The sequence below is a fragment of the Trichomonas vaginalis genome, chromosome V (genome assembly GCF_026262505.1).
Source record: "Trichomonas vaginalis G3 chromosome V, whole genome shotgun sequence".
NCBI lineage: Eukaryota > Parabasalia > Trichomonadida > Trichomonadidae > Trichomonas > Trichomonas vaginalis.
The window spans coordinates 34246534-34271709 of record NC_067207.1 but is presented as its reverse complement, the minus strand read 5'-3'; the positions used below and the strand labels follow the sequence as shown (position 1 = coordinate 34271709).

General features: G+C 35.0%; 7 protein-coding genes and 7 pseudogenes across 14 annotated transcripts, besides 2 other annotated features; 4 read left to right on the top strand and 10 right to left on the bottom strand.

Annotated features, from left to right (window-relative positions):
- Positions 1 to 5651: part of a mobile genetic element that runs on past the window's edge.
- On the bottom strand, positions 97 to 608 carry TVAGG3_0454900 (annotated as a pseudogene). Its single transcript has one exon. A coding segment is annotated over exon 1 (512 nt).
- On the bottom strand, positions 641 to 1223 carry TVAGG3_0454890 (annotated as a pseudogene). Its single transcript has one exon. A coding segment is annotated over exon 1 (583 nt).
- TVAGG3_0454880 lies at positions 1953 to 2921 on the bottom strand (annotated as a pseudogene). Its single transcript has one exon. A coding segment is annotated over exon 1 (969 nt).
- On the bottom strand, positions 3542 to 3895 carry TVAGG3_0454870 (protein of unknown function, DUF4106 family; the record flags this gene model as incomplete). The annotated part of the gene is made up of 1 exon (XM_051234788.1): positions 3542 to 3895. A coding segment is annotated over one exon (354 nt), but the record flags the coding sequence as incomplete, so codon positions are not given.
- On the top strand, positions 4366 to 5011 carry TVAGG3_0454860 (annotated as a pseudogene). The gene has a single exon. A coding segment is annotated over exon 1 (646 nt).
- Positions 5172 to 5558, top strand: TVAGG3_0454850 (uncharacterized protein; the record flags this gene model as incomplete). Its single annotated transcript, XM_051234787.1, has 1 exon — positions 5172 to 5558. A coding segment is annotated over one exon (387 nt), but the record flags the coding sequence as incomplete, so codon positions are not given.
- Positions 5652 to 6003: 352 nt separating the features above from the next.
- Positions 6004 to 6946, top strand: TVAGG3_0454830 (intramolecular oxidoreductase activity, transposing S-S bonds; the record flags this gene model as incomplete). Its single annotated transcript, XM_001295773.1, has 1 exon — positions 6062 to 6946. One exon carries the CDS (start codon positions 6062 to 6064, stop codon positions 6944 to 6946), a length of 885 nt encoding a protein of 294 aa, XP_001295774.1.
- A 543-nt stretch (positions 6947 to 7489) lies between these two features.
- On the bottom strand, positions 7490 to 8269 carry TVAGG3_0454820 (regulation of response to stimulus; the record flags this gene model as incomplete). The annotated part of the gene is made up of 1 exon (XM_001295772.2): positions 7490 to 8269. A coding segment is annotated over one exon (780 nt), but the record flags the coding sequence as incomplete, so codon positions are not given.
- A 3890-nt stretch (positions 8270 to 12159) lies between these two features.
- TVAGG3_0454810 lies at positions 12160 to 13188 on the bottom strand (annotated as a pseudogene). Its single transcript has one exon. A coding segment is annotated over exon 1 (1029 nt).
- A 2335-nt stretch (positions 13189 to 15523) lies between these two features.
- On the top strand, positions 15524 to 16512 carry TVAGG3_0454800 (annotated as a pseudogene). The gene has a single exon. A coding segment is annotated over exon 1 (989 nt).
- A 1541-nt stretch (positions 16513 to 18053) lies between these two features.
- Positions 18054 to 25176: part of a mobile genetic element that runs on past the window's edge.
- On the bottom strand, positions 18325 to 19275 carry TVAGG3_0454790 (annotated as a pseudogene). Its single transcript has one exon. A coding segment is annotated over exon 1 (951 nt).
- On the bottom strand, positions 20347 to 20883 carry TVAGG3_0454780 (protein of unknown function, DUF4106 family; the record flags this gene model as incomplete). Its single annotated transcript, XM_051234786.1, has 1 exon — positions 20347 to 20883. One exon carries the CDS (start codon positions 20881 to 20883, stop codon positions 20347 to 20349), a length of 537 nt encoding a protein of 178 aa, XP_051104516.1.
- Positions 21666 to 22525, bottom strand: TVAGG3_0454770 (protein of unknown function, DUF4106 family; the record flags this gene model as incomplete). Its single annotated transcript, XM_051234785.1, has 1 exon — positions 21666 to 22525. A coding segment is annotated over one exon (860 nt), but the record flags the coding sequence as incomplete, so codon positions are not given.
- TVAGG3_0454760 (protein of unknown function, DUF4106 family) lies at positions 24315 to 24768 on the bottom strand (the record flags this gene model as incomplete). The annotated part of the gene is made up of 1 exon (XM_051234784.1): positions 24315 to 24768. A coding segment is annotated over one exon (454 nt), but the record flags the coding sequence as incomplete, so codon positions are not given.

The following is a 25176-nucleotide window of genomic DNA, read 5'->3' as shown; positions in this document are numbered from 1 at the left end:
TCTTAAAAACCTGAAGATGAGGAAAGATGACAAAGGAACTCTAAGTTTCAGTTTTACTTTAGTGGCAGCATTTCCATCTGAACCAGAAAGGTTAACATAAACTCCTGGAACGTTAGGGTCAAGTCTTCTTATTTTCTCAATAGTTGCATACTGGTCTGTTTGTTCTCTAGCTTGTGGTTGTACTGAGTTTCTCAAAGCGAACCATTCATAGTTTGCCCATGTTACCGTTTGGACTAAGTCAGAGTTAGAATATATCTTATATCCCATGAAAACTTCTGGAGCATATTGGTATCCGACATAGAAAATTCCATTGCAACCTTTCTTGTCAGACAACTTGGCAGAAGGTTTTATTTCAATGTCTTGTTCCACGTATAAGAATGAGTTGTCAATAGAAATATGTGAAACCTGTCGCAAGCAATATCTACTGTTGTTGAAGAACCTTCTCCAAACTCACCTACGTTTCCATAAGAAACAGCAGTTGTATATTCGTAAGTTCCAGGAACTATTTCTGACCTTCTAATGGCATTGTCGCATTCGTTATACCATTCGGAAACATTTCCGTTCATGGCATCCAAAACTGTTGGCGTTATATTCTGAGCGGCGTACATTTTATATGGGTAAAAATATAGAATAGTTGGATTTATGTGTCATAATAGAACCCACTCCGACCAAGCTTTACTTTCTTCCTGACTGAGTTTTGTTGCATCTTTGCCTCATGTTCACCTAGTATGTTGTAAATTTCCCATGTCCTTTTTGCCTTTGGGCTCTGGTCGCCCATCTCAGGTAACCTATATCCTAGAAAGATTTTGTCATAGTTTGTATTTGAGTCTTCGCTTATTGTTTGCATGACTCTTTCCTGAGTTTCCGGTTCAAGCTCTTCAAATATAGCTTGTCCATATGGAATAAGCTCGTTTCCAAATATATGTTTTTGTAGCCATTCTGGTTTTCTTTCCATGTTACCAACAATATCTTTTGTGAATGGGAAAGCTTTTACCCAATCTTTCAGTCTTTCGTCATTTATTTCTGTAGTTGGTTTTATTTTGTCAAGGAACATGTTTTTCAATACTAACATTTCATTTGGTACTGTCCATTTGAGTTTTCTTAAATATTCATCCCTTCTCAGTTCATTGTCTGCAAAGTAAGTTTTTATGACATTTTGTAAACTTTCGTTTGCAAGGTCATGTACAATAGGTTCTCTTCCTTCTCTCTCCCTAACTTTCTTTCTAAACTCTTCACCAAATATACCATCTCTATGGTTCTGTGTAGTTCTTTGAGATAAATGTTCTAGAACGTCAGGTGTTATATTTCCATCAGCCATGTTCATTTCATACTGGTCCAAAATATCTGCATGTTTCATATCTTTCAATGGCATTAAAGCCGCGCTTAAAATACCAGCTATATCTGGTTCACCATTCACTTCCATTGCGTCTACAACTTCTTGGAATTGTGGTTGTAAGTTTATGAACCACCTATCCGGATTAGCTTTATGACCCCATCTCATTGTAGTTCCATCGTCTGCAGAAACAAAAGTAGGTTTGTTTCCATATTGGCTAGGTTCTGAATGAACTTTAAACAATGTTTCATTTCTATATGTTTTGTTGAAATTTAACCTTTTATTTTCACCGAGTTCATCCAAAGATTGAACGTTATATGCTCGTAAGTAAAAAGGATTGTTGTATTTGTGTACATTTCTTTCAGTACTTCCATTCTATGCTGAATATTTTCATCTGATGTTGGAGTCTTTTGTATGTCGGCGAACATTTTTCGATATTCTTCTACTATGTCAGCGAATTTTTCTTAGACTCTTGGAAAGATTCCATATTCTCCGCATACTCTTGTTGAGGGTCAAGATTTTTCGGCTGTTCCAAATCTTCATCTAGTTCTGTGAAGTTAGTTTCCAAAGGAGGGACTTGTTCGTTTCCTTCAGGCTCTTCTAGCTGTTGTTGCTGAACTATTTCTTCCATGTCTGGTTGTATCTGAACTTCTTCCTGTGGAGTTTCTTGTACCTCATCTGCTGGCATTTCATATATTCCGAGACCGTTTTTAAAAGTTCCCTATCTAAGTCATCCGGACTCATAAACCTTTCTTCTTTCGTTCCGTCTCTATTTTTTACGCGTTTCATGAAGAGAGTTGAATTATCATTTAGCTCTGACACCAAATATCTCGGAGTAAATTCATCATGTCATTTGGATGATATGCTATTAAATCATATCCCTTAGCGAGCTTGTATTTTCCAGGTTTGAAATTATATCCCATTTGGTGCTGAACCATAAAGCTAAATAGGTTCGGGTCAGTATTTCCTTCCTTGAACTTTCTAATAGCTTCTTTATATCTGTCACTAAAGTCAAGAGTATCTGGGTAACCATTCTTCCTTAAGCATTTTTAAGAATTCTTGGTTTCCTTGTTCTCTACTTCTTTTATGTCCTTGCTCTGTTTGTGGTTGTTGCTGTGCAGTGTTTTGAACTGTTGGTTGTGGTGCAGTGTTTTGAACTGTTGGTTGTGGTGCTGGATTTTGAACTTGGTTGTGGTGCAGTGTTTTGAACTGTTGGTTGTGGTGCAGTGTTTTGAACTGTTGGTTGTTGTGTTGGTTTTGGTGCATGCCTGTGTCTGTGTCCATGTGACGATGTAAATGTTTTAGGTAGTCCTGGTGCAGGTGCTTCTCTTGGAGGGTTTGGTGGTATATAAGTTCCACTAGCTAGTATATAAGTTCCACCAGCTGGTATATAAGTTCCACCAGCTGGCACATATGTTCCATCTGCAGCATAATGTCCTACCTGACTTTTCGTTTTTAAGAAAGCATTTACTAGGTCTGTTTTGGTCTGTTGTAACTCTTTTTCTTGACTTTCCACAACAGTTGCTCTAACGGCGTCATAGGCACTTTGAACTGCCTGTCTCGTTGCTGCATCTGTTATTTTCGTCATATTTTGTGCTACTTCTCTTAACTCTTTGTCGAAACCTTCAGACTTCAGTTTCTTTCCAGATGAGAAGTCGTTCACTAGTTTCACCTTACTATGAAGAGCTTCGAAGGCGTTCTTAAAGTCAGCATTCATTAAAGCTTCATTTGAACTGTCTTCATCCGCTTGTATTTTTGTCCTTATTGACCCTATAAGTTGGGCTGCTTTAGCGTTGGCTTGGGCATCTAACCAGTCATTATTAGCTTTTATATATTCTGCGCTTTTCATTGCCTTTTGCATGGCTGCGTCGTTATTTTTACTTTCTTGTGCTAAGTTTTCATACTGTACGGTTTGGTTTTGCAACTGTAAAAGTTTTTCTGCCTTTACATTTGCTTCAACTTCTTTTTTATACTCATCGCTATCCATATATGTCTTCAGGGCTTTTTGTTTTATTCTTCATCTTTCAGTACTTTATATTGAGTAGTATGGTTTTTCAAATTTATAACATCTTGTTCCATTTTTGCTACTTCTGCTGCTTTTTCTGACACTTTTTTCGCATATTCCTCTGTACTTAGTTCTTTCAGTTGTTCTTCTTTCTTCTTTTTCTCTACGTTTAACTCATTGAGTTTCTTTGTGTGTCTGTCATATTCTAGTTTCTTTTCGTTTTCACTTATTTGTTTCTGTATGTCTATGTTTGACTTTTTGACATCTGTTATTTGATTTTTGAGTGAACTCAAATTCATTTGACTTTGAGGGTTATAAGCTGTTCCGTCTGCAGCTCCACCATAGCCTGCCATTTTCGCTAAAAGTGCCGCTCTTAAACCTCCACTCTGTGCACCAATAACTCGGTTTAAAAGCATAGGGTTGCTTGACATTTGTTGCAACATAGTGGGGTCATTCATCATTTGTTGTTGCAACTGTTGTTGTGGTGTCAGTTTTACTATTGGATGTTTCAATGCTCCCTTCCTCTTACGTATATTCTTACGTAGCTTACGTGGCATTTTAAGTGAAGTTAAAAAGCGGTTTTTGACAGATGTTTATATGACACTTTTTGTTCAGCACAAAAAACTACTCGGTCAAAGTGTTGTCAGTTTTGTAAAATAACCGTCCTATCTCATTCTATAAGGGGAAAAGGCTTCTCAAAGTATACTTCCTTGGAACGCCTGTAACTTTTCCTGTAGCGACGATAGACCCTTACTTGTCCGGACAAAGTTATACTATTTTGAGTGCTCTACAAAAAAGTCAACGGCGACGACTCTCAAAAACCGTTGTGTAAAAAGTTTTACCGTTGGACAAAAAAGTATATATAGAAAACAAAAAACGTTTATAGTTCATTCAATATTTGAGATGGAACGGTTTGCCAACGGTAACTATTAAATAAAATAAAAAAATAGAGGGGTTACCGTTGACGAAAACGGTTTATTTTAAACTTTTCTATGAGTAGTCCGAAAAAAACAGTTCATTTTTCATAATGGAAGGAAGAAAAAGTGTCGCAAACAATTCGTCGACTACCTCTGCAGTTAAAGTTCCTACAACTTATGTCTCACCATTCTCAAAACCCTTACGACCTCCTATAATACCAAAGCAACTTCCTCATACAATTCAAGACAATTGTTGGACAATATGCATTTGCACAAAGAAACAGCTCAGCCAACAGGTCAGGCAACAACAACTATCGGAACAGAAGCATTTTCAGAAGAAGTTCATACCAATCAGACTCCAATCGAACATACAGAAACACAACCACCCGAAAATACAGAAACACATCCAATCGAACATACAGAAACACATTCTGCAATGACCACTAGGTCGCAAACACGATATCTCGCCTTTAGCAAACAATTTAAGTCTCAAATTCAAGACACACAAGATAGCGACACTCCTCTTTCAGAGAAAGTTCGTAGAAAATACGCAAAGAAAAGGTTAGAATTGTTAGATAAGTTAAATGAACAGTGGGGTTCAGAAGACAATCGAGATTATAACGAGATGTTTCAAGCTGTCATGGATGCCATTCAGCCTCTTGAAAACGAAATCAAAGACCCTGGCGTACTTGTTGACATGTTTGCTTCATATTTACCCGTTACTGCCAATCTCATAGCGTTGCAAGCTATTGACCAGTTCATTCACTTGTTTCCAAAGAACTTGCAGAAGCATTTACAAGAAGTTAAAATTGCTGAATTTGTCCGTTTATATCCAAATTCATACAATTATTTGGAAGAATTGAATGAACATGGTGAAAGGTCATTCTATTTATATTTCTACACAAAAGACAACCAGTCAAAACGACTATACTGCATTGAACCTTTACCAGAATTTCAAGACAATTTCCACGTTATAACAACTGTTGCTTTAGATATTCCTGCCAGAGTTCCATATGGAGGAACAGTAACTATCTCAAGCTTTCCCAAGGGCTATAAAGGAAAGCCTCTCACAATTGCAAAATTCACACACAGCAGTTGCCAATTTGTTCAAGATGTCGAGTTCCATTTCCTCAACAATACGACTTTCATCATAGAGACTCCTCAAGAAGGTATATACAAAGTTTTCATCGCAGGATTTGTTGCTCCCAATGGCGAAGAAGAAGAAGTCGAAGAAATCCTCACCTCAGAGAGCGAAGAAGAAGAAAATTTCCAAGACATTCAAGATTCAGAATATACCGAATAAAAACTTCATTTATACTAAACATCTTCAGGGCTAGAAGGGGCGCAGCCCCTGGAAGCCCCACTACCTTTTTTTTTTTTTTTTTTTTTTTTTTTTAAATGTCTTACAATTTTGAAAATTTTTTAAATCTTGATTTATTCAAAAACGTAAGAATAAAAACCGTAAGAATCATACATTTTTTACTTCATATGTTAAAAAAAATGATACAAAATCACTCGATATTGTATGAATTCTTACGTTTACAAAAAAAGTCACAAAACCCGCATTATATACTACTAATATATACATATATAAATATATACATATATAAATATATACATATATAAATATATACATATATAAATATATACATATATAAATATATACATATATAAATAACAAAATACAATCAAAAAATAGTGTTTGAAAATTTAAGGTTAAGTGTCACTTTTTCGTAAATTCTACCACACTCCAGTTTTCTAAGAAATTCTATTCCTATTTGTAGAAAAATCGGATATTCCGACATAATGGATGAAGATAAGACCTTTGTTGCCATTTCTTCAAACAGATATTCTCCAGAAATGAAAGAAACGCTTTATGAAATTGGTCTTTTGTATGAAGAGTTTGTTGTTGGATACCTTGGCCCAAGATTCACTAATTATGCAGAACAGACCCTTCATTATCGATTACAAAGAGGAAAAAACATTGTTATTTTTAATTGGAAACAAAACTATTATTACGAGACTTCCAATTACTTTACAAAGGATTTTCTCGCAAAACAATTTAATTCTACCGAGTATATATCTCGATTTAAAGAAATTTTGGAAGATATCAGAAATGAAAAACTCAAACCCGTCTTTGCATCAGAACCTATACCAGAAATAAACAATACTCTGCAGAAAATTGTTGGAAAAACCTACAAAAACTTCATAAATGATGAAGAAAAAGATGTCATTGTTTTGTATACAAGAGAAGGCTGCGAACATTGTGCAAACTTCTTCCCTGTATTCCAAAACTTTGCTTCTGAGTGTTCAAATGAAGATTTTCTCAAATTTGGATATATTGATATCACAAAAAATAGCTGTGAAGGGGGATTTCCGTTTATGGAAGGAGTCCCTCATGTAAGGATCTTTCCCATGCGTAATAAGCGTGATGATGACTCTCTCAGAGAAGGTTTCAATCGTGAAAGTTTAATTAGGTTTGTGAATATTTGTGGCTCTAAGAAGTTGAGTGTTAAAGAGCCAGATTTCGATAGAAAGGCTGTTTCTCAGGAATTAATGAAGTTAGTTTACAGATCTCAGAGTTTTCCTTTAATTGAAAAAGAAAAACTCAAAAAATATTTGCAGAAAGTTCTTGGAACTAATGAAACATCTTCATCTAATGAAAATAATCCTCAATTTGATGAATTGTAACTTGTTTTATTTAATAAAATTTTGTTTGTTTATATTATCAATAATAGCATTTCTCCACCTGTTCAGTTTCCCATAATCTTGGGAATTATTGGGATCGATCTTCAAACTAATTGAGGTTATCAATAGATGAGGAAAGTAATGCATCTAGTTTTCACTCTAGTTGATTCAATATATGATCAGTAACAAATCATTATTTCATCATATATACCACTTGTATGATTAAAGGTATTTATAATCCAAATTGATTATATATTATTAATAACACAAATCATATTTGTTAACAATTTAGAATTCTAAACAATCAATTAGGATAAAAGAACTATATTTACTTCAAAACTCCATTTTACGGTATTTGTGTGGTAATATAGTTCATTTGTCCCAAAAGTAGATGAAAGAAAATGTTTCAAACCCAAAGTGTGTTATTATAATACACTTCATGTATGATATAATGGTTGTATTAGAATTTCATATTTTATGTATATTTAGAAAAAAACTAAAATTAAAAATTTTACTAAATATAATATATAAGTATGATCATTCAATTTATGGATTTTCCGCGACAATATTGTTTTCTTCTTCATCAATATTTGAATTGTCAGCTTTCTTTGCAGATTTTCTCTTGTATATAATGAAGCCAATAACTCCTATAATAATTAGAGCAGCTAACACTCCCACAACAATGCCTATTATTTTACCGATATTATTATTTGGTTTTTCGTATTTACCAGTTACTTTATTAAATTTGAGATTAATTGCTTTTCCGCCAATTTTATTATAATTATACTCTGAAGATGTTATTACTTCTTGGCACGATTTGGCGTTTTTAAGGAAATTTCCTTCAAGTTTGTCTGTTCCAAGATATGTGAATTTGCTAATAGAACAATCTTTGAATGCATATGGATCGATATACTTTATATTGTTGGCAATAAAGATTTCAATATCATCTCCTTTAGCAAAAGATTCTGGGATTGTTAAATCATTTATATTTTGGATTATGATATATTTTAATTTTGTAAAATGAGACAAAGATGGCAATGATGTTATTTCTTGAATTTTTCTAATTGATTTTGAATTTGAAATGTTAAATTTAATTGCTTGAACTTTATTTTGGAATCCATCAAAACTGATTAATGTGAATTCTGTAGTTTCATAAAATAAATAAGAAACTAAGCAGCCATCAAATGCATTAACTGCGATTGATTCGGTGATATTTTTTGTTGTTTTGATTGTAATATTAGTTAAGCTATAACAACCAGAAAAAGCACTTTCTCCAATTGACTCAACTTTTTTACCAATTGTTATACTTGAGAGATTGGGACAATTTTATTAAAAATAAAAAAAATATTATTTTTTTATTCTTGAGCTATTGTTGCATTGTCCATTTGTTGCATTTGTTGTTCTTGGCTATTTGTTGTTGAAGTTGTTCTTGTAATACAATACTTTCACCAGTTGCATCTTCCAATTCGAAACACTTCTGCCGTCATTGACAAATACATAGGACATAAAAGTTTTACAGGAACAAAGTTTGCGTCGACTAAGGTAGTTTATGTTTGCTAAAGTGTTTGAGTTTACTAAAGCTGAAAACTCCTGCATTCGAATGAACAATAGGCAAACCACCAGAGAATGTGTTGTTATACGCATGAGTATCTTTTGGTCATAGTAGTTTCTGTCGATATTCGAATAGCACTTTGAACCTAAGTTTGAAACAATATATAAAATAGGTGTACTTAAAGTCAATGAACGGATAGACCTTGTATGACACCTTTCCTGTTATAGGAAACTGTTGGTAGTAAAAACCAGATATAAGTTTTGTATTATAGCTCATATCGTTTATACTAAACTCAGTCGGACATCCAAACATAATGAAACTGCTCTAGTTGCAGCACATGTTACATCCGTCCTTAAAGTATTAATAAGTCAACAAACCTGTTGGTGGTATATCTGATAGAGTATATCTTCAAAGAAGTATTTTTTACCTTATCAAACAATAAATTCTTCTGGTGTCAAAAGAGGCAAAACAGGCTTTAGTCGTCATCGTGTTTAAGGTAGTTTACAATATCGTCCTTGAGGACTTTGTAAGTTTTGTTTTATGAATTATATGACTCAGGGTTTTTAGTCGTAATAGTATAAAACCACTATGTCTTCTGCCATTTACTTAGCAATAAATTTAATGAAATGTTGTGGTCGTCAAATATTTTTATAAACGTCTGGGAACTATATTTAAGTTCATACAGTTTCACCTCCTTTCATAACGTATATTTGTCATGATATTATATGAAACACCACAGCAAGCAATGTCGGGTTCTATTTCTTTGATGTTTATATCGTCTGCCTCTGTCAAAAGTTTCAATAGTTCTTTCAAAATTTCACGAGGTGCGATGACATATGAGTTCACTTTTACAGGTTGTGTTCGACCAAGTTTAACATTATACCTAAAGCTTAGACAAATCTTCTCCTGAGTTTTAAGCTTATCTTTCAGTTGCATGTAGTAATTTCGAATATCTGCAACAGAACTTAAGTCTCTGCTAACTTCAGGAATGTTGGTTGTTCTTTTACAGGAACAATTGTTATACCATCTTCGCCTCGTATGGTTTCCCCACTTCAACATCTCTGTCTTTGACATTGACAACAACACTTTGACTGTTTGTTTGAGTTGGTGAATTTAACTTCACATCTGCCACCGCCATTAAACCTTTTGAAACACTTATGCTTCTATTTTTCGGAAATGACATTTTATTTAGAATAAAAAGATGGACGTATTCGGATATCTTTCGAATTGAAGCAAAACAAGGTTTATACTCACAAACAATACAAATACATTGACAGAATAGTTCTTTACACAAACAATGGAAAATGTTATAGAATAGCAGTCTTTGCTGAACCTAAATATTTTCATAAAGCAAAGAAAGTTGGTATAACCGAGATGGTGAAAGTTCTTGACGTTGACAAAAATATAACTTCAAAAACTGACCGATATACTAAGGAAAGTTTATAATACAATATTAGTCAAAACTGGCGTACTGTCAATATTTGACGGAGAGAAGTCAGTTCAAGAACAACTTACTGACTCTGCTGCCAAAATCTGCTCGATGGAAGCTGTCGTTATACCAATCTGAGGAGCCCCAGCAGGTTTCATCGAACGAATCTTCAAAAGAGCATCTTCCGTGAAAAGTGCTATTGGTTTTGTAAACTTCTTTGTTTCAATTCATCTGGACCGTCTCTGTCACCCAGTATATTGTATTTGAAACTGTACCAACAGTTGAAATACCACCCATAAAGTCTTCTGAGTCAGCAAATGGAATGCCAAGCCAAAAGTTTGAACGGTCTCCATTTGTATATTTGAGTTTTTTGACCTCCTGTATGAGTCCATACTTTCACATATGGCATAATAGAACTTTGCATTTCAGGTTAATGGTTGTTGTGAAGTTGTTGTTAAAGTTCATAGCATCTAATGTCAAGTTGTATGACCTCATATCCTCAACTGTAGAATATTCTTCTCTTGGATAATATTTGCCATCTATGTTTATATAAATTTAATACCAGGGTTGTTAGAAACAAGAATAGTCATTTATAGTTCGTCTGAACAGTACAAACATAGTATCTGCATGTTTCATTGCAGTTGTTAAAGCAATATCTGTTCTTGCACCTGGGTCAGCACTTTGGTTTTCCAACTTCACCTGCAAAGTCTTTGACAGATATTTGGTGTATAGGGAACATAAGTGGACTGCAATATATTTGGCAGCTAAAGCTTTTGAAATATCTGGGTCCAACATATAGACTGCAAGTCTGCTTTCTATTCTCTTGCATTCAAACTTTTCGCATATGTGAACTTAACTGGGTCCCAAGCAGTTCCAGCAGCATTGAAATAATAGTTTACTTCAGTGTTGAAGTTTGAGAAACCAAAGTCTAAGTCAACCTTATCTTTGCAAAAGTCACAGAACTTGGCTCCACAGTTCTCAGCTACAGTAAGAGTGAATGGGTCTTGTGTTGGTGCAATGACTAAGTTATTTTTGCTTGGAGTAAGTTCGATAGAAATTTTTCCTGCCCAGTTTGGCAGTATCTTAAAAACCTGAAGATGAGGAAAGATGACAAAGGAACTCTACAGTTTCAGTTTTACTTTAGTGGCAGCATTTCCATCTGAACAGAAAGGTTAACATAAACTCCTGGAACGTTAGGGTCAAGTCTTCTTATTTTCTCAATAGTTGCATACTGGTCTGTTTGTTCTCTAGCTTGTGGTTGTTACTGAGTTTCTCAAAGCGAACCATTCATAGTTTGCCCATGTTACCGTTTGGACTAAGTCAGAGTTAGAATATATCTTATATCCCATGAAAACTTCTGGAGCATATTGGTATCCGACATAGAAAATTCCATTGCAACCTTTCTTGTCAGACAACTTGGCAGAAGGTTTATTTCAATGTCTTGTTCCACGTATAAGAATGAGTTGTCAATAGAAATAATGTGAAACCTGTCGCTGCAATATCTACTGTTGTTGAAGAACCTTCTCCAAACTCACTACGTTTCCATAAGAAACAGCAGTTGTATATTCGTAAGTTCAGGACTATTTCTGACCTTCTAATGGCATTGTCGCATTCGTTATACCATTCGGAAACATTTCCGTTCATGGCATCCAAAACTGTTGGCGTTATATTCTGAGCGGCGTACATTTTATATGGGTAAAAATATAGAATAGTTGGATTTATGTGTCATAATAGAACCCACTCCGACCAAGCTTTACTTTCTTCCTGACTGAGTTTTGTTGCATCTTTTGCCTCATGTTCACCTAGTATGTTGTAAATTTCCCATGTCCTTTTTGCCTTTGGGCTCTGGTCGCCCATCTCAGGTAACCTATATCCTAGAAAGATTTTGTCATAGTTTGTATTTGAGTCTTCGCTATTGTTTGCATGACTCTTTCCTGAGTTTCCGGTTCAAGCTCTTCAAATCATAGCTTGTCCATATGGAATAAGCTCGTTTCCAAATATATGTTTTTGTAGCCATTCTGGTTTTCTTTCCATGTTACCAACAATATCTTTTTGTGAATGGGAAAGCTTTTACCCAATCTTTCAGTCTTTCGTCATTTATTTCTGTAGTTGGTTTTATTTTGTCAAGGAACATGTTTTTCAATACTAACATTTCATTTGGTACTGTCCATTTGAGTTTTCTTAAATATTCATCCCTTCTCAGTTCATTGTCTGCAAAGTAAGTTTTTATGACATTTTGTAAACTTTCGTTTGCAAGGTCATGTACAATAGGTTCTCTTCCTTCTCTCTCCCTAACTTTCTTTCTAAACTCTTCACCAAATATACCATCTCTATGGTTCTGTGTAGTTCTTTGAGATAAATGTTCTAGAACGTCAGGTGTTATATTTCCATCAGCCATGTTCATTTCATACTGGTCCAAAATATCTGCATGTTTCATATCTTTCAATGGCATTAAAGCCGCGCTAAAATACCAGCTACATCTGGTTCACCATTCACTTCCATTGCGTCTACAACTTCTTGGAATTGTGGTTGTAAGGTTAATGAACCACCTATCCGGATTAGCTTTATGACGCCATCTCATTGTAGTTCCATCGTCTGCAGAAAAACAAAGTAGGTTTGTTTCCATATTGGCTAGGTTCTGAATGAACTTTAAACAATGTTTCATTTCTATATGTTTTGTTGAAATTTAACCTTTTATTTCACCGAGTTCATCCAAAGATTGAACGTTATATGCTCGTAAGTAAAAAGGATTGTTGTATTTGTGTACATTATCTTTCAGTACTTCCATTCTATGCTGGATATTTTCATCTGATGTTGGAGTCTTTTGTATGTCGGCGAACATTTTTCGATATTCTTCTACTATGTCAGCTGAATTTTTCTTAGACTCTTGGAAAGATTCCATATTCTCCGCATACTCTTGTTGAGGGTCAAGATTTTTCGGCTGTTCCAAATCTTCATCTAGTTCTGTGAAGTTAGTTTCCAAAGGAGGGACTTGTTTGTTTCCTTCAGGCTCTTCTAGCTGTTGTTGCTGAACTATTTCTTCCATGTCTGGTTGTATCTGAACTTCTTCCTGTGGAGTTTCTTGTACCTCATCTGCTGGCATTTCATATATTCCGAGACCGTTTTTAAAAAGTTCCCTATCTAAGTCATCCGGACTCATAAACCTTTCTTCTTTCGTTCCGTCTCTATTTTTTACGCGTTTCATGAGAGAGTTGAATTATCATTTAGCTCTGACACCAAATATCTCGGAGTAAATTCATCCATGTCATTTGGATGATATGCTATTAAATCATATCCCTTAGCGAGCTTGTATTTTCCAGGTTTGAAATTATATCCCATTTGGTGCTGAACCATAAAGCTAAATAGGTTCGGGTCAGTATTTCCTTCCTTGAACTTTCTAATAGCTTCTTTATATCTGTCACTAAGTCAAGAGTATCTGGGTACCATAGTCTTCCTTAAGCATTTTTAAGAATTCTTGGTTTCCTTGTTCTCTACTTCTTTTATGTCCTTGCTCTGTTTGTGGTTGTTGCTGTGCAGTGTTTTGAACTGTTGTTTGTGGTGCAGTGTTTTGAACGTTGGTTGTGGTGCTGGATTTTGAACTGTTGGTTGTGGTGCAGTGTTTTGACTGTTGGTTGTGGTGCAGTGTTTTGAACTGTTGGTTGTTGTGTTGGTTTTGGTGCATGCCTGTGTCTGTGTCCATGTGACGATGTAAATGTTTTAGGTAGTCCTGGTGCAGGTGCTTCTCTTGGAGGTTTGGTGGTATATAAGTTCCACTAGCAGTATATAAGTTCCACAGCTGGTATTAAGTTCACCAGCTGGCACATATGTTCCATCTGCAGCTAAATGTCCTACCTGACTTTTCGTTTTTAGAAAGCATTTACTAGGTCTGTTTTGGTCTGTTGTAACTCTTTTCTTGACTTTCCACAACAGTTGCTCTAACGGCGTCATAGGCACTTTGAACTGCCTGTCTCGTTGCTGCATCTGTTATTTTCGTCATATTTTGTGCTACTTCTCTTAACTCGTTGTCGAAACCTTCAGACTTCAGTTTCTTTCCAGATGAGAAGTCGTTCACTAGTTTCACCTTACTATGAAGAGCTTCGAAGGCGTTCTTAAAGTCAGCATCATTAAAGCTTCATTTGAACTGTCTTCATCCGCTTGTATTTTTGTCCTTATTGACCCTATAAGTTGGGCTGCTTTAGCGTTGGCTTGGGCATCTAACCGTCATTATTAGCTTTTATATATTCTGCGCTTTTCATTGCCTTTTGCATGGCTGCGTCGTTATTTTTACTTTCTTGTGCTAAGTTTTCATACTGTACGGTTTGGTTTTGCAACTGTAAAAGTTTTTCTGCCTTTACATTTGCTTCAACTTCTTTTTTATACTCATCGCTATCCATATATGTCTTCAGGGCTTTTTGTTTTATTTCTTCATCTTTCAGAACTTTATATTGAGTAGTATGGTTTTTCAAATTTATAACATGACATCTTTTTTGTTCCATTTTTCTACTTCTGCTGCTTTTTCTTTCTGACACTTTTTTCGCATATTCCTCTGTACTTAGTTCTTTCAGTTGTTCTTCTTTCTTCTTTTCTCTACGTTTAACTCATTGAGTTTCTTTGTGTGTCTGTCATATTCTAGTTTCTTTTCGTTTTCACTTATTTGTTTCTGTATGTCTATGTTGACTTTTTGACATCTGTTATTTGATTTTTGAGTGAACTCAAATTCATTTGACTTTGAGGGTTATAAGCTGTTCCGTCTGCAGCTCCACCATAGCCTGCCATTTTCGCTAAAAGTGCCGCTCTTCTAAACCTCCACTCTGTGCACCTATAACTCGGTTTAAAAGCATAGGTTGCTTGACATTTGTTGTCAACATAGTGGGGTCATTCATATTTGTTGTTGCAACTGTTTGTGTGGTGTCAGTTTTACTATTGGATGTTTCAATGCTCCCTTCCTCTTACGTATATTCTACGTAGCTTACGTGGCATTTTAGTGAAGTTAAAAGCGGTTTTTGACAGATGTTTATATGACACTTTTTGTTCAGCACAAAAAACTACTCGGTCAAAGTGTTGTTAGTTTTGTAAAATAACCGTCCTATCTCATTCTATAAGGGGAAAAAGGCTTCTCAAAGTATACTTCCTTGGAACGCCTGTAACTTTTCCTGTAGCGACGATAGACCCTTACTTGTCGGACAAAGTTATAATATTTGAGTGCTCTACAAAAAAGTCAACGGCGACGACTCTCAAAAACCGTTGTGTAAAAAGTTTTACCGTTTGACAAAAAAGTATATATAGAAAACAAAAAACGTTTATAGTTCATTCGATATTTGAGATGGAACGGTTTTCCAACGGTAATATTAAATAAAATAAAAAATAGAGGGGGTTACCGTTGACGAAAACGGTTTATTTTAAACTTTTCTATGAGTAGTCCGAAAAAAACGGTTCATTTTTCATAATGGAAGGAAGAACAAGTGTCGCAAACAATTCTTCGACTACCTCTGCAGTTAAAGTTCCTACAACTTATGTCTCACCATTCTCAAAACCCTTACGACCTCCTATAATACCAAAACAACTTCCTCATACAATTCAAGACAATTTGTTGGACAATATGCATTTGCACAAAGAAACAGCTCAGCCAACAGGTCAGGCAACAACAACTATCGGAACAGAAGCATTTTCAGAAGAAGTTCATACCAATCAGATTCCAATCGAACATACAGAAACACAACCACCCGAAAATACAGAAACACATCCATCGAACATACAGAAACACATTCTGCAATGACCACTAGGTCGCAAACACGATATCTCGCCTTTAGCAAACAATTTAAGTCTCAAATTCAAGACACACAAGATAGCGACACTCCTCTTTCAGAGAAAGTTCGTAGAAAATACGCAAAGAAAAGTTAGAATTGTTAGATAAGTTAAATGAACAGTGGGGTTCAGAAGACAATCGAGATTATAACGAGATGTTTCAAGCTGTCATGGATGCCATTCAGCCTCTTGAAAACGAAATCAAAGACCCTGGCGTACTTGTTGACATGTTTGCTTCATATTTACCCGTTACTGCCAATCTCATAGCGTTGCAAGCTATTGACCAGTTCATTACTTTTTTTCCAAAGAACTTGCAGAAGCATTTACAAGAAGTTAAAATTGCTGAATTTGTCCGTTTATATCCAAATTCATACAATTATTTGGAAGAATTGAATGAACATGGTGAAAGGTCATTCTATTTATATTTCTACACAAAAGACAACCAGTCAAAACGACTATACTGCATTGAACCTTTACCAGAATTTCAAGACAATTTCCACGTTATAACAACTGTTGCTTTAGATATTCCTGCCAGAGTTCCATATGGAGGAACAGTAACTATCTCAAGCTTTCCCAAGGGCTATAAAGGAAAGCCTCTCACAATTGCAAAATTCACACACAGCAGTTGCCAATTTGTTCAAGATGTCGAGTTCCATTTCCTCAACAATACGACTTTCATCATAGAGACTCCTCAAGAAGGTATATACAAAGTTTTCATCGCAGGATTTGTTGCTCCAATGGCGAAGAAGAAGAAGTCGAAGAAATCCTCACCTCGAAGAGCGAAGAAGAAGAAAATTTCCAAGACATTCAAGATTCAGAATATACCGAATAAAAACTTCATTTATACTAAACATCTTCAGGGCTAGAAGGGGCGCAGCCCCTGGAAGCCCCACTACCTTTTTTTTTTTTTTTTTTTTTTTTTTTAAATGTCTTACAATTTTGAAAATTTTTTAAATCTTGATTTATTCAAAAACGTAAGAATAAAAACCGTAAGAATCATACATTTTTTACTTCATATGTTAAAAAAAATGATCAAAATCACTCGATATTGTATGAATTCTATCTTTGAACGAATTGACGGTTTGGTCAAATTGACCAGAAGTACTACAAATGGACAACTAACTCATAAAATGGGTTCTTCTCATCTAGTTCTTGTTGTTGTGCAGCCATTTTAAGATAAGTGAAAGTCTTACCCGACCCAGGTGGTGCAATTAGACCTGTTATACCATTCTGAGCAAATAAGAACTTGTCATGTATGGGTTTTATCTGAGCATTTCTAACTTCCTCTTGTTCTTGTTTAAAACATTCTCAAATTTCTTGTCAATGTCAGCAAACTTTTTTTCTAACATATTTTTAGAAAAATTAAAATTTTTATCTTTTAGAAAATGTCTAGCGATTTCGCTATCTATATTCGAGACAAGCTTTTTGACAGCAAAACATCTGTCGACCATAAAATCTTACATAGTGTAAACAAGAAAGGGGAATTTGTTCTAAAGTTCTGTTTCTGGGAATATGACAAGAACCATAAACATTAGGCAGAGAAGTCTTAAAATTTGTCAATGACAGACTTGTTGACAGAGATGACGCCTCTTGGAGAGATGAAGTCCAACAAAACTTCTTAGAATGCAAAGAGACACATGCGCTGTTCTTGAAGATGAAATAGAAAACAGAATAGAAGAGCTATTAAAGACAAAGAACTTTTACATAAATATAGTTGCGCCAAATTTGACATAACTCCACCAGAAAAAGAAGAAAGAAGAAAAGAAAAGAAAAGAAAGTAGAAGAAGAGAAAAAGAATCTGAACCAGTTCCAGAGAAAAAGAAATTTGACATGTAAAAATAAAATTTTATTTTTAGAACATTTCTGGGTCAATGTCAATGTTCTCTTCCTCTTTAGGAGTAAACACTGGCTTAGACTCTAAAATCTTTTTACCCAATTTACCTTGAACTTCTACAACTTTAGACTCATAATATTCATAGTCGTCTGTCTTCTTTGGTTCATAAGGTATAACAAGTTTGTATGCTTTGCCTTCTTTAAGGTTTGAAAACCTTCTGTCAAAACTTTCTTTGACTGCTAACAAACCTTCTATGTCTAAGTCTTCAAATTTCGCACCATTTTTAGTCACAATAGCAAACTTAACTGGTTCGATGTTCCAAACTTTGCTGAATGAAGACTTTTCCAAAATGGTAGAAGTAAACATTCAATATGTGAATGGTCTAGTTCTTCTTTAAGTCCTGACATGTACTTATTTACTGAGATGAATTTTGCCATCTTTTTCTATCGGATAAAAAAAATATTTTTTTTAAAATTTACTCATAAAAATTTTTCTTTGTATATACACCTTTCTGTACGTCTAAAAGACTTTTGACATTTGCCAAAATGTTCGTTTTAGACGCTGTCATATAACCATATTCTTGACAATATTGTTTATACGAATCGTACAATGACCTTTCATCTAATGACACAAAGTCAGTTTCATCTATGAACAGTTCATAAACACTCTTGTTTGCTTCTAACAATGTTTGTCTCTCTTCGGTATGTGGAATTTGTCTTGGATTGAACTTTGAAATATCTAATGTCATAAAATATGAGAACAAGTGGTTGTAAAAGTCAGATGTCAAAGTTTCTGCTAAGTCGTCAAAATATTCTGTATCTTGCATATGAGAATCTGACGTTCTGACAACTACATATCTTCTGTCAGAACTTTCTAACTTCATCGGAACAGCATTGTTTGAAACCATAATGAAGTTTGCAACATTTTCACAAACTCTTTGGTCTTTATATTTTCTTTTCAACAACTCCAACTTTGTCTGTTATAAGACTCTTCAAAGCATCTGAGTTCAAAACTTTTGTTGTATCTATACTTTGAAGTTCGTTACATACTATAAGTTTCATATTCTCTATTGAGGAGTTAAACTTGCCACAGATGTTTTCTAAGTTTGTCATATTCGGGTTCGAATAGCCCTCTAACAGTTTGCAACAAAATATCTGTAAAGAAAGTATTCTTACCAGTTCCTTGTTTTCCAATTATAATGAGAGCAGTTTTCATTCTTAGCACTTGGATGTTGTAAGATGTTTGCAAACCAACATAAGATATACTCATAGACTCTTTCGTTTCCATTGCATATAATTTCTTTGACATGGTCTAACCAAGCTTCTATAATATTTCTTTCCATTCTACTTGTTCATATTTATATCCAGTGAAGATAGAAAGAAGTTTGGAGAAGGTGTATAGAACTTTATACCTCGAACTGAAAAATCTTCTAACTTTGACAATAAGATATCCCAAGCATCTAACATCTTCATGCCAACTTGTACAACTTTTATTTTCTTAAGTTTCTGTCTACATTCTTGTTCTGAAACTATTGTTGCTTTAGGTTTGTTAAAGACAACATCCCATTCTTTCATAACATAACATTCTGGGGCAGAGTCGACATAAATGACTAAACGTTTCAAATTCTCGACTGCTTTGTTATAGTCTCTAAGTGGACACATATTTCTGAATGCTTGGAAGTCATAAAAATCTGAAACATCTATTCTGTACATTTTTATAAAAATAAAAAAAAAATTTTTTTTATTCTTGACTTTGTTGTTGCATTTGTTGCATTTGTTGTTCTTGAGCTATTTGTTGTTGAAGTTGTTCTTGTAATACAATACTTTCACCAGTTGCATCTTCCAATTCGAAACTTTATGCCGTCATTGACAAATACATAGGACATAAAGTTTTACAGGAACAAAGTTTGCGTCAACTAATGTCAACGTTATATTGCCAAAGTGTTTGAGTTCACTAAGGTTGAAAATTCTGCATTCGAATGAACAATAGGCAAACCAGCAGAGAAAGTATTGTTTATACGCATAAGTATCTTTTGGTCATAATAGTTTCTGTCGACATTCGAATAACACTTTGAACCTAAGTTTGAAACAATATATAAGATTGGTGTGCTTAATGTCAATGGAATAGACATTCCTTGTATGACACCTTTTCCTGTTATAGGAAACTGTTGTAGTAAAAAACCAGAAATAAGTTTTGTATTATAGCTCATATCGTTTATAGTAAACTCAGTCGGACATCCAAACATAATGAAACCTGCTCTAGTTGCAGCACATGTTACACCCGTCCTTAAAGTATTAAATAAGTCAACAAAACCTGTTGGTGGTATATCTGAGTAAGTATCTTCAAAGGAGTATTTTTTACCATTCACAACAATAAAGTCTTCTGGTGTCAAAAGAGCAAAACAGGCTTTAGTCGTCATTGTGTTTAAGGTTAGTTTACAATATCGTCCTTGAGGACTTTGTAAGTTTGTTGTTATAGAATTATATGACTCAGGGTTTTTAGTCGTAATAGTATAAACCATTATATCTTCTGCCATTTATATATATTTAAAAGTTTTTCTGAAAGTGGAGAAGAACTTCATCTAAACTTTCACATGGCGTTTCTTGAAGTTCTCTGTCTAAGAAGTTCAAATATTTTGTAAAGACATAGAACTTTCCTTTGTCTACACGAACAAACAAAACAGGGTCTTTCATATCGTTCAAAAGTGTGTAAAGTCCTTTACATGAAATAAAGTCTATATTATTTTTCTTCAAACATCTTTCAAGAAGTTTTGACATTTTTACTTAGCAAATAAATTTTAATGAAATGTTGTGGTCGTCAAATATTTTTATGACGTCTGGGAAACTATACTTTAAGTTCAACGTTTCACCTCCTTTCATAACGTATATCTTGTCAATGACATTATATGAAACACCACAGCAACTAATGTCGGGTTCTATTTCTTTGATGTTTATATCGTCTGCCTCTGTCAAAAGTTTCAATAGTTCTTTCAAAACTTCATGAGGTGCAATGACATATGAGTTCACTTTTACAGGGTTGTGTTCGACCAAGTTTAACATTATACCTAAAGCTTGACAAATCTTCTCCTGAGTTTGAAGTTTGTCTTTCAGTTGTTGGTAGTCGTTTCGAATATCTGCAACAGAACTTAAGTCTCTGCTAACTTCAGGATATGTTGGTTGTTCTTTTACAGGAACAATTGCTATACCATCTTCGTCTTCGTATGGTTTCCCCACTTCAACATCTCTGTCTTTGACATTGACAATAACACTTTGACTGTTTGTTTGAGTTGGTGAATTTAACTTCACATCTGCCACCGCCATTAAACCTTTTGAAACACTTACGCTTCTATTTTTTCGGAAATGACATTTTACTTAGAATAAAAAGATGGACGTATTCGAGTATCTCTTCGAATTGAAGCAGAACAAAGTTTACACACACAAACAATACAAATACATTGACAGAATAGTTCTTTATACAAACAATGGTAAATGTTATAGAATAGCAGTCTTTGCTGAACCAAAATATTTTCATAAAGCAAAGAAAGTTGGTATAACTGAAATGGTGAAAGTTCTTGACGTTGACAAAATAATAACAACAAAACTTACAGATATTTCTAAAGGTAAGTTTATCTTACAATATTATGTCAAAACAGGTGTCATAACTATTTACGATGGTGAGAAAAGTGTCAAAGAACAACTTACTGACCTGCTGCCAAAATCTGCTCGATGGAAGCTGTCGTTATGCCAATCTGAGGAGCCCCAGCAGGTTTCATCGAACGAATCTTCAAAAGAGCATCTTCCGTGAAAAGTGCTATTGGTTTTGTAAACTTCTTTGCTCTCAGTTCATCTGGACCGTCTCTGTCACCAGTATATTGTATTTGTACAGTACCAACAGTTGAAATACCACCATAAAGTCTTCTGAGTCAGCAAATGGAATGCCAAGCCAAAAGTTTGAACGGTCTCCATTTGTATATTGAGTTTTTTGACCTCCTGTATGAGTCCATACTTTCACATATGGCATAATAGAACTTTGCATTTCAGGGTTAATGGTTGTTGTGAAGTTGTTGTTAAAGTTCATAGCATCTAATATCAAGTTGTATGACCTCATATCCTCAACTGTAGAATATTCTTCTCTTGGATAATATTTGCCATCTATGTTTATATGATATTTAATACCAGGGTTGTAGAAACAAGAATAGTCATTTATAGTTCGTCTGAACAGTACAAACATAGTATCTGCATGTTTCATTGCAGTTGTTAAAGCAATATCTGTTCTTGCACCTGGGTCAGCACTTTGGTTTCCAACTTCACCTGCAAAGTCTTTGACAGATATTTGGTGTATAGGGAACATAAGTGGAACTGCAATATATTTGGCAGCTAAAGCATTTGAAATATCTGGGTCCAACATATAGACTGCAAGTCTGCTTTCTATTCTCTTGCATTCAAACTTTTCGCATGTGAACTTAACTGGGTCCCAAGCAGTTCCAGCAGCATTGAAATAATAGTTTACTTCATTGTTGAAGTTTGAGAAACCAAAGTCTAAGTCAACTTTGTCTTTGCAAAATTCGGCGAATGATGTTTGATTTGTTCCCTTTACGTCTGTAATAGTGAATGGGTCTTGTGTTGGTGCAATGACTAAGTTATTTTTGCTTGGAGTAAGTTCGATAGAAATTTTTCCTGCCCAGTTTGGCAAGTATCTTAAAAACCTGAAGATGAGGAAAGATGACAAAGGAACTCTAAGTTTCAGTTTTACTTTGGTTACTGCTGCTGCAGTTTGTCCAGAAATGTTAACATAAACTCCTGGAACGTTAGGGTCAAGTCTTCTTATTTTCTCAATATTTGCATACTGGTCTGTTTGTTCTCTAGCTTGTGGTTGTACTGAGTTTCTCAAAGCGAACCATTCATAGTTTGCCCATGTTACTGTTTGAACTAAGTCAGAGTTAGAATATATTTTATATCCCATGAAAACTTCTGGAGCATATTGGTATCCGACATAGAAAATTCCATTGCAACCTTTCTTGTCAGACAACTTGGCAGAAGGTTTTATTTCAATGTCTTGTTCCACGTATAAGAATGAGTTGTCAATAGAAATAATATGAAACCTGTCGCAAGCAATATCTACTGTTGTTGAAGAACCTTCTCCAAACTCGCCTACGTTTCCATAAGAAACAGCAGTTGTATATTCGTAAGTTCCAGGAACTATTTCTGACCTTCTAATGGCATTGTCGCATTCGTTATACCATTCGGAAACATTTCCGTTCATGGCATCCAAAACTGTTGGCGTTATATTCTGAGCGGCGTACATTTCATATGGGTAAAAATATAGAATAGTTGGATTTATGTGTCATAATAGAACCCACTCGGACCAAGCTTTACTTTCTTCCTGACTGAGTTTTTAACTCTTCTTTTTCCTTCATTGCCACTACTTTCACTAGATGAAGTTACTTCTTCACTACTTTCACTTTGTTCTACTCTTCTTCTTTGGTGTCGCTTTTGGTAACTTGCCCTCTGCTTCAAGTTGTTGCATCTTTGCCTCATGTTCGCCTAGTATGTTGTAAATTTCCCATGTCCTTTTTGCCTTTGGGCTCTGGTCGCCCATCTCAGGTAACCTATATCCTAGAAAGATTTTGTCATAGTTTGTATTTGAGTCTTCGCGTATTGTTTGCATGACTCTTTCCTGAGTTTCCGGTTCAAGCTCTTCAAACAGAGCTTGTCCATATGGAATAAGCTCGTTTCCAAATATATGTTTTTGTAGCCATTCTGGTTTTCTTTCCATGTTACCAATAATATCTTTTGTGAATGGGAAAGCTTTTACCCAATGTTTCAGTCTTGCGTCATTTATTTCTGTAGTTGGTTTTATTTTGTCAAGGAACATGTTTTTCAATACTAACATTTCATTTGGTACTGTCCATTTGAGTTTTCTTAAATATTCATCCCTTCTCAGTTCATTGTCTGCAAAGTAAGTTTTTATGACATTTTGTAAACTTTCGTTTGCAAGGTCATGTACAATAGGTTCTCTTCCTTCTCTCTCCCTAACTTTCTTTCTAAACTCTTCACCAAATATACCATCTCTATGGTTCTGTGTAGTTCTTTGAGATAAATGTTCTAGAACGTCAGGTGTTATATTTCCATCAGCCATGTTCATTTCATACTGGTCCAAAATATCTGCATGTTTCATATCTTTCAATGGCATTAAAGCCGCGCTGAAAATACCAGCTATATCTGGTTCACCATTCATTTCCATTGCGTCTACAACTTCTTGGAATTGTGGTTGTAAGTTTATGAACCACCTATCCGGATTAGCTTATGACCCCATCTCATTGTAGTTCCATAGTCTGCAGAAACAAAAGTAGGTTTGTTTCCATATTGGTTAGGTTCTGAATGAACTTTAAACAATGTTTCATTTCTATATGTTTTGTTGAAATTTAACCTTTTATTTTCACCGAGTTCAGCCAAAGATTGAACGTTATATGGTCGTAAGTAAAAAGGATTGTTGTATTTGCGTACACTTTCTTTCAGTTCTTCCATTCTATGCTGAATATTTTCATCTGATGTTGGAGTCTTTTGTATGTCGGCGAACATTTTTCGATATTCTTCTACTCTGTCAGCCGAATTTTTCTTAGACTCTTGGAAAGATTCCATATTCACCTCATACTCTTGTTGAGGGTCAAGATTTTTCGGCTGTTCCAAATCTTCATCTAGTTCTGTGAAGTTAGTTTCCAAAGGAGGGACTTGTTCGTTTCCTTCAGGCTCTTCTAGCTGTTGTTGCTGAACTATTTCTTCCATGTCTGGTTGTATCTGAACTTCTTCCTGTGGAGTTTCTTGTACCTCATCTGCTGGCATTTCATATATTCCGAGACCGTTTTTAACAAGTTCCCTATCTAAGTCATCCGGACTCATAAACCTTTCTTCTTTCGTTCCGTCTCTATTTTTTACGCGTTTCATGAAGATAGTTGAATTATCATTTATCTCTGACACCAAATATCTCGGAGTAAATTCATCCATGTCATTTGGATGATATGCTATTAAATCATATCCCTTAGCGAGCTTGTATTTTCCAGGTTTGAAATTATATCCCATTTGGTGCTGAACCATAAAGCTAAATAGGTTCGGGTCAGTATTTCCTTCCTTGAACTTTCTAATAGCTTCTTTATATCTGTCACTAAAGTCAAGAGTATCTGGGTAACCATAATTTTCCTTAAGCATTTTTAAGAATTCTTGGTTTCCTTGTTCTCTACTTCTTTTATGTCCTTGCTCTGTTTGTGGTTGTTGTTGTGCAGTGTTTTGAACTGTTGGTTGTTGTGCTGGATTTTGAACTGTTGGTTGTGGTGCAGTGTTTTGAACTGTTGGTTGTGGTGCAGTGTTTTGAACTGTTGGTTGTTGTGTTGGTTTTGGTGCATGCCTGTGTCTGTGTCCATGTGACGATGTAAATGTTTTAGGTAGTCCTGGTGCAGGTGTTTCTCTTGGAGGGTTTGGTGGTATATAAGTTCCACCAGCTGGCACATATGTTCCATCTGCAGCATAATGTCCTACCTGACTTTTCGTTTTTAAGAAAGCATTTACTAGGTCTGTTTTGGTCTGTTGTAACTCTTTTTCTTGACTTTCCACAACAGT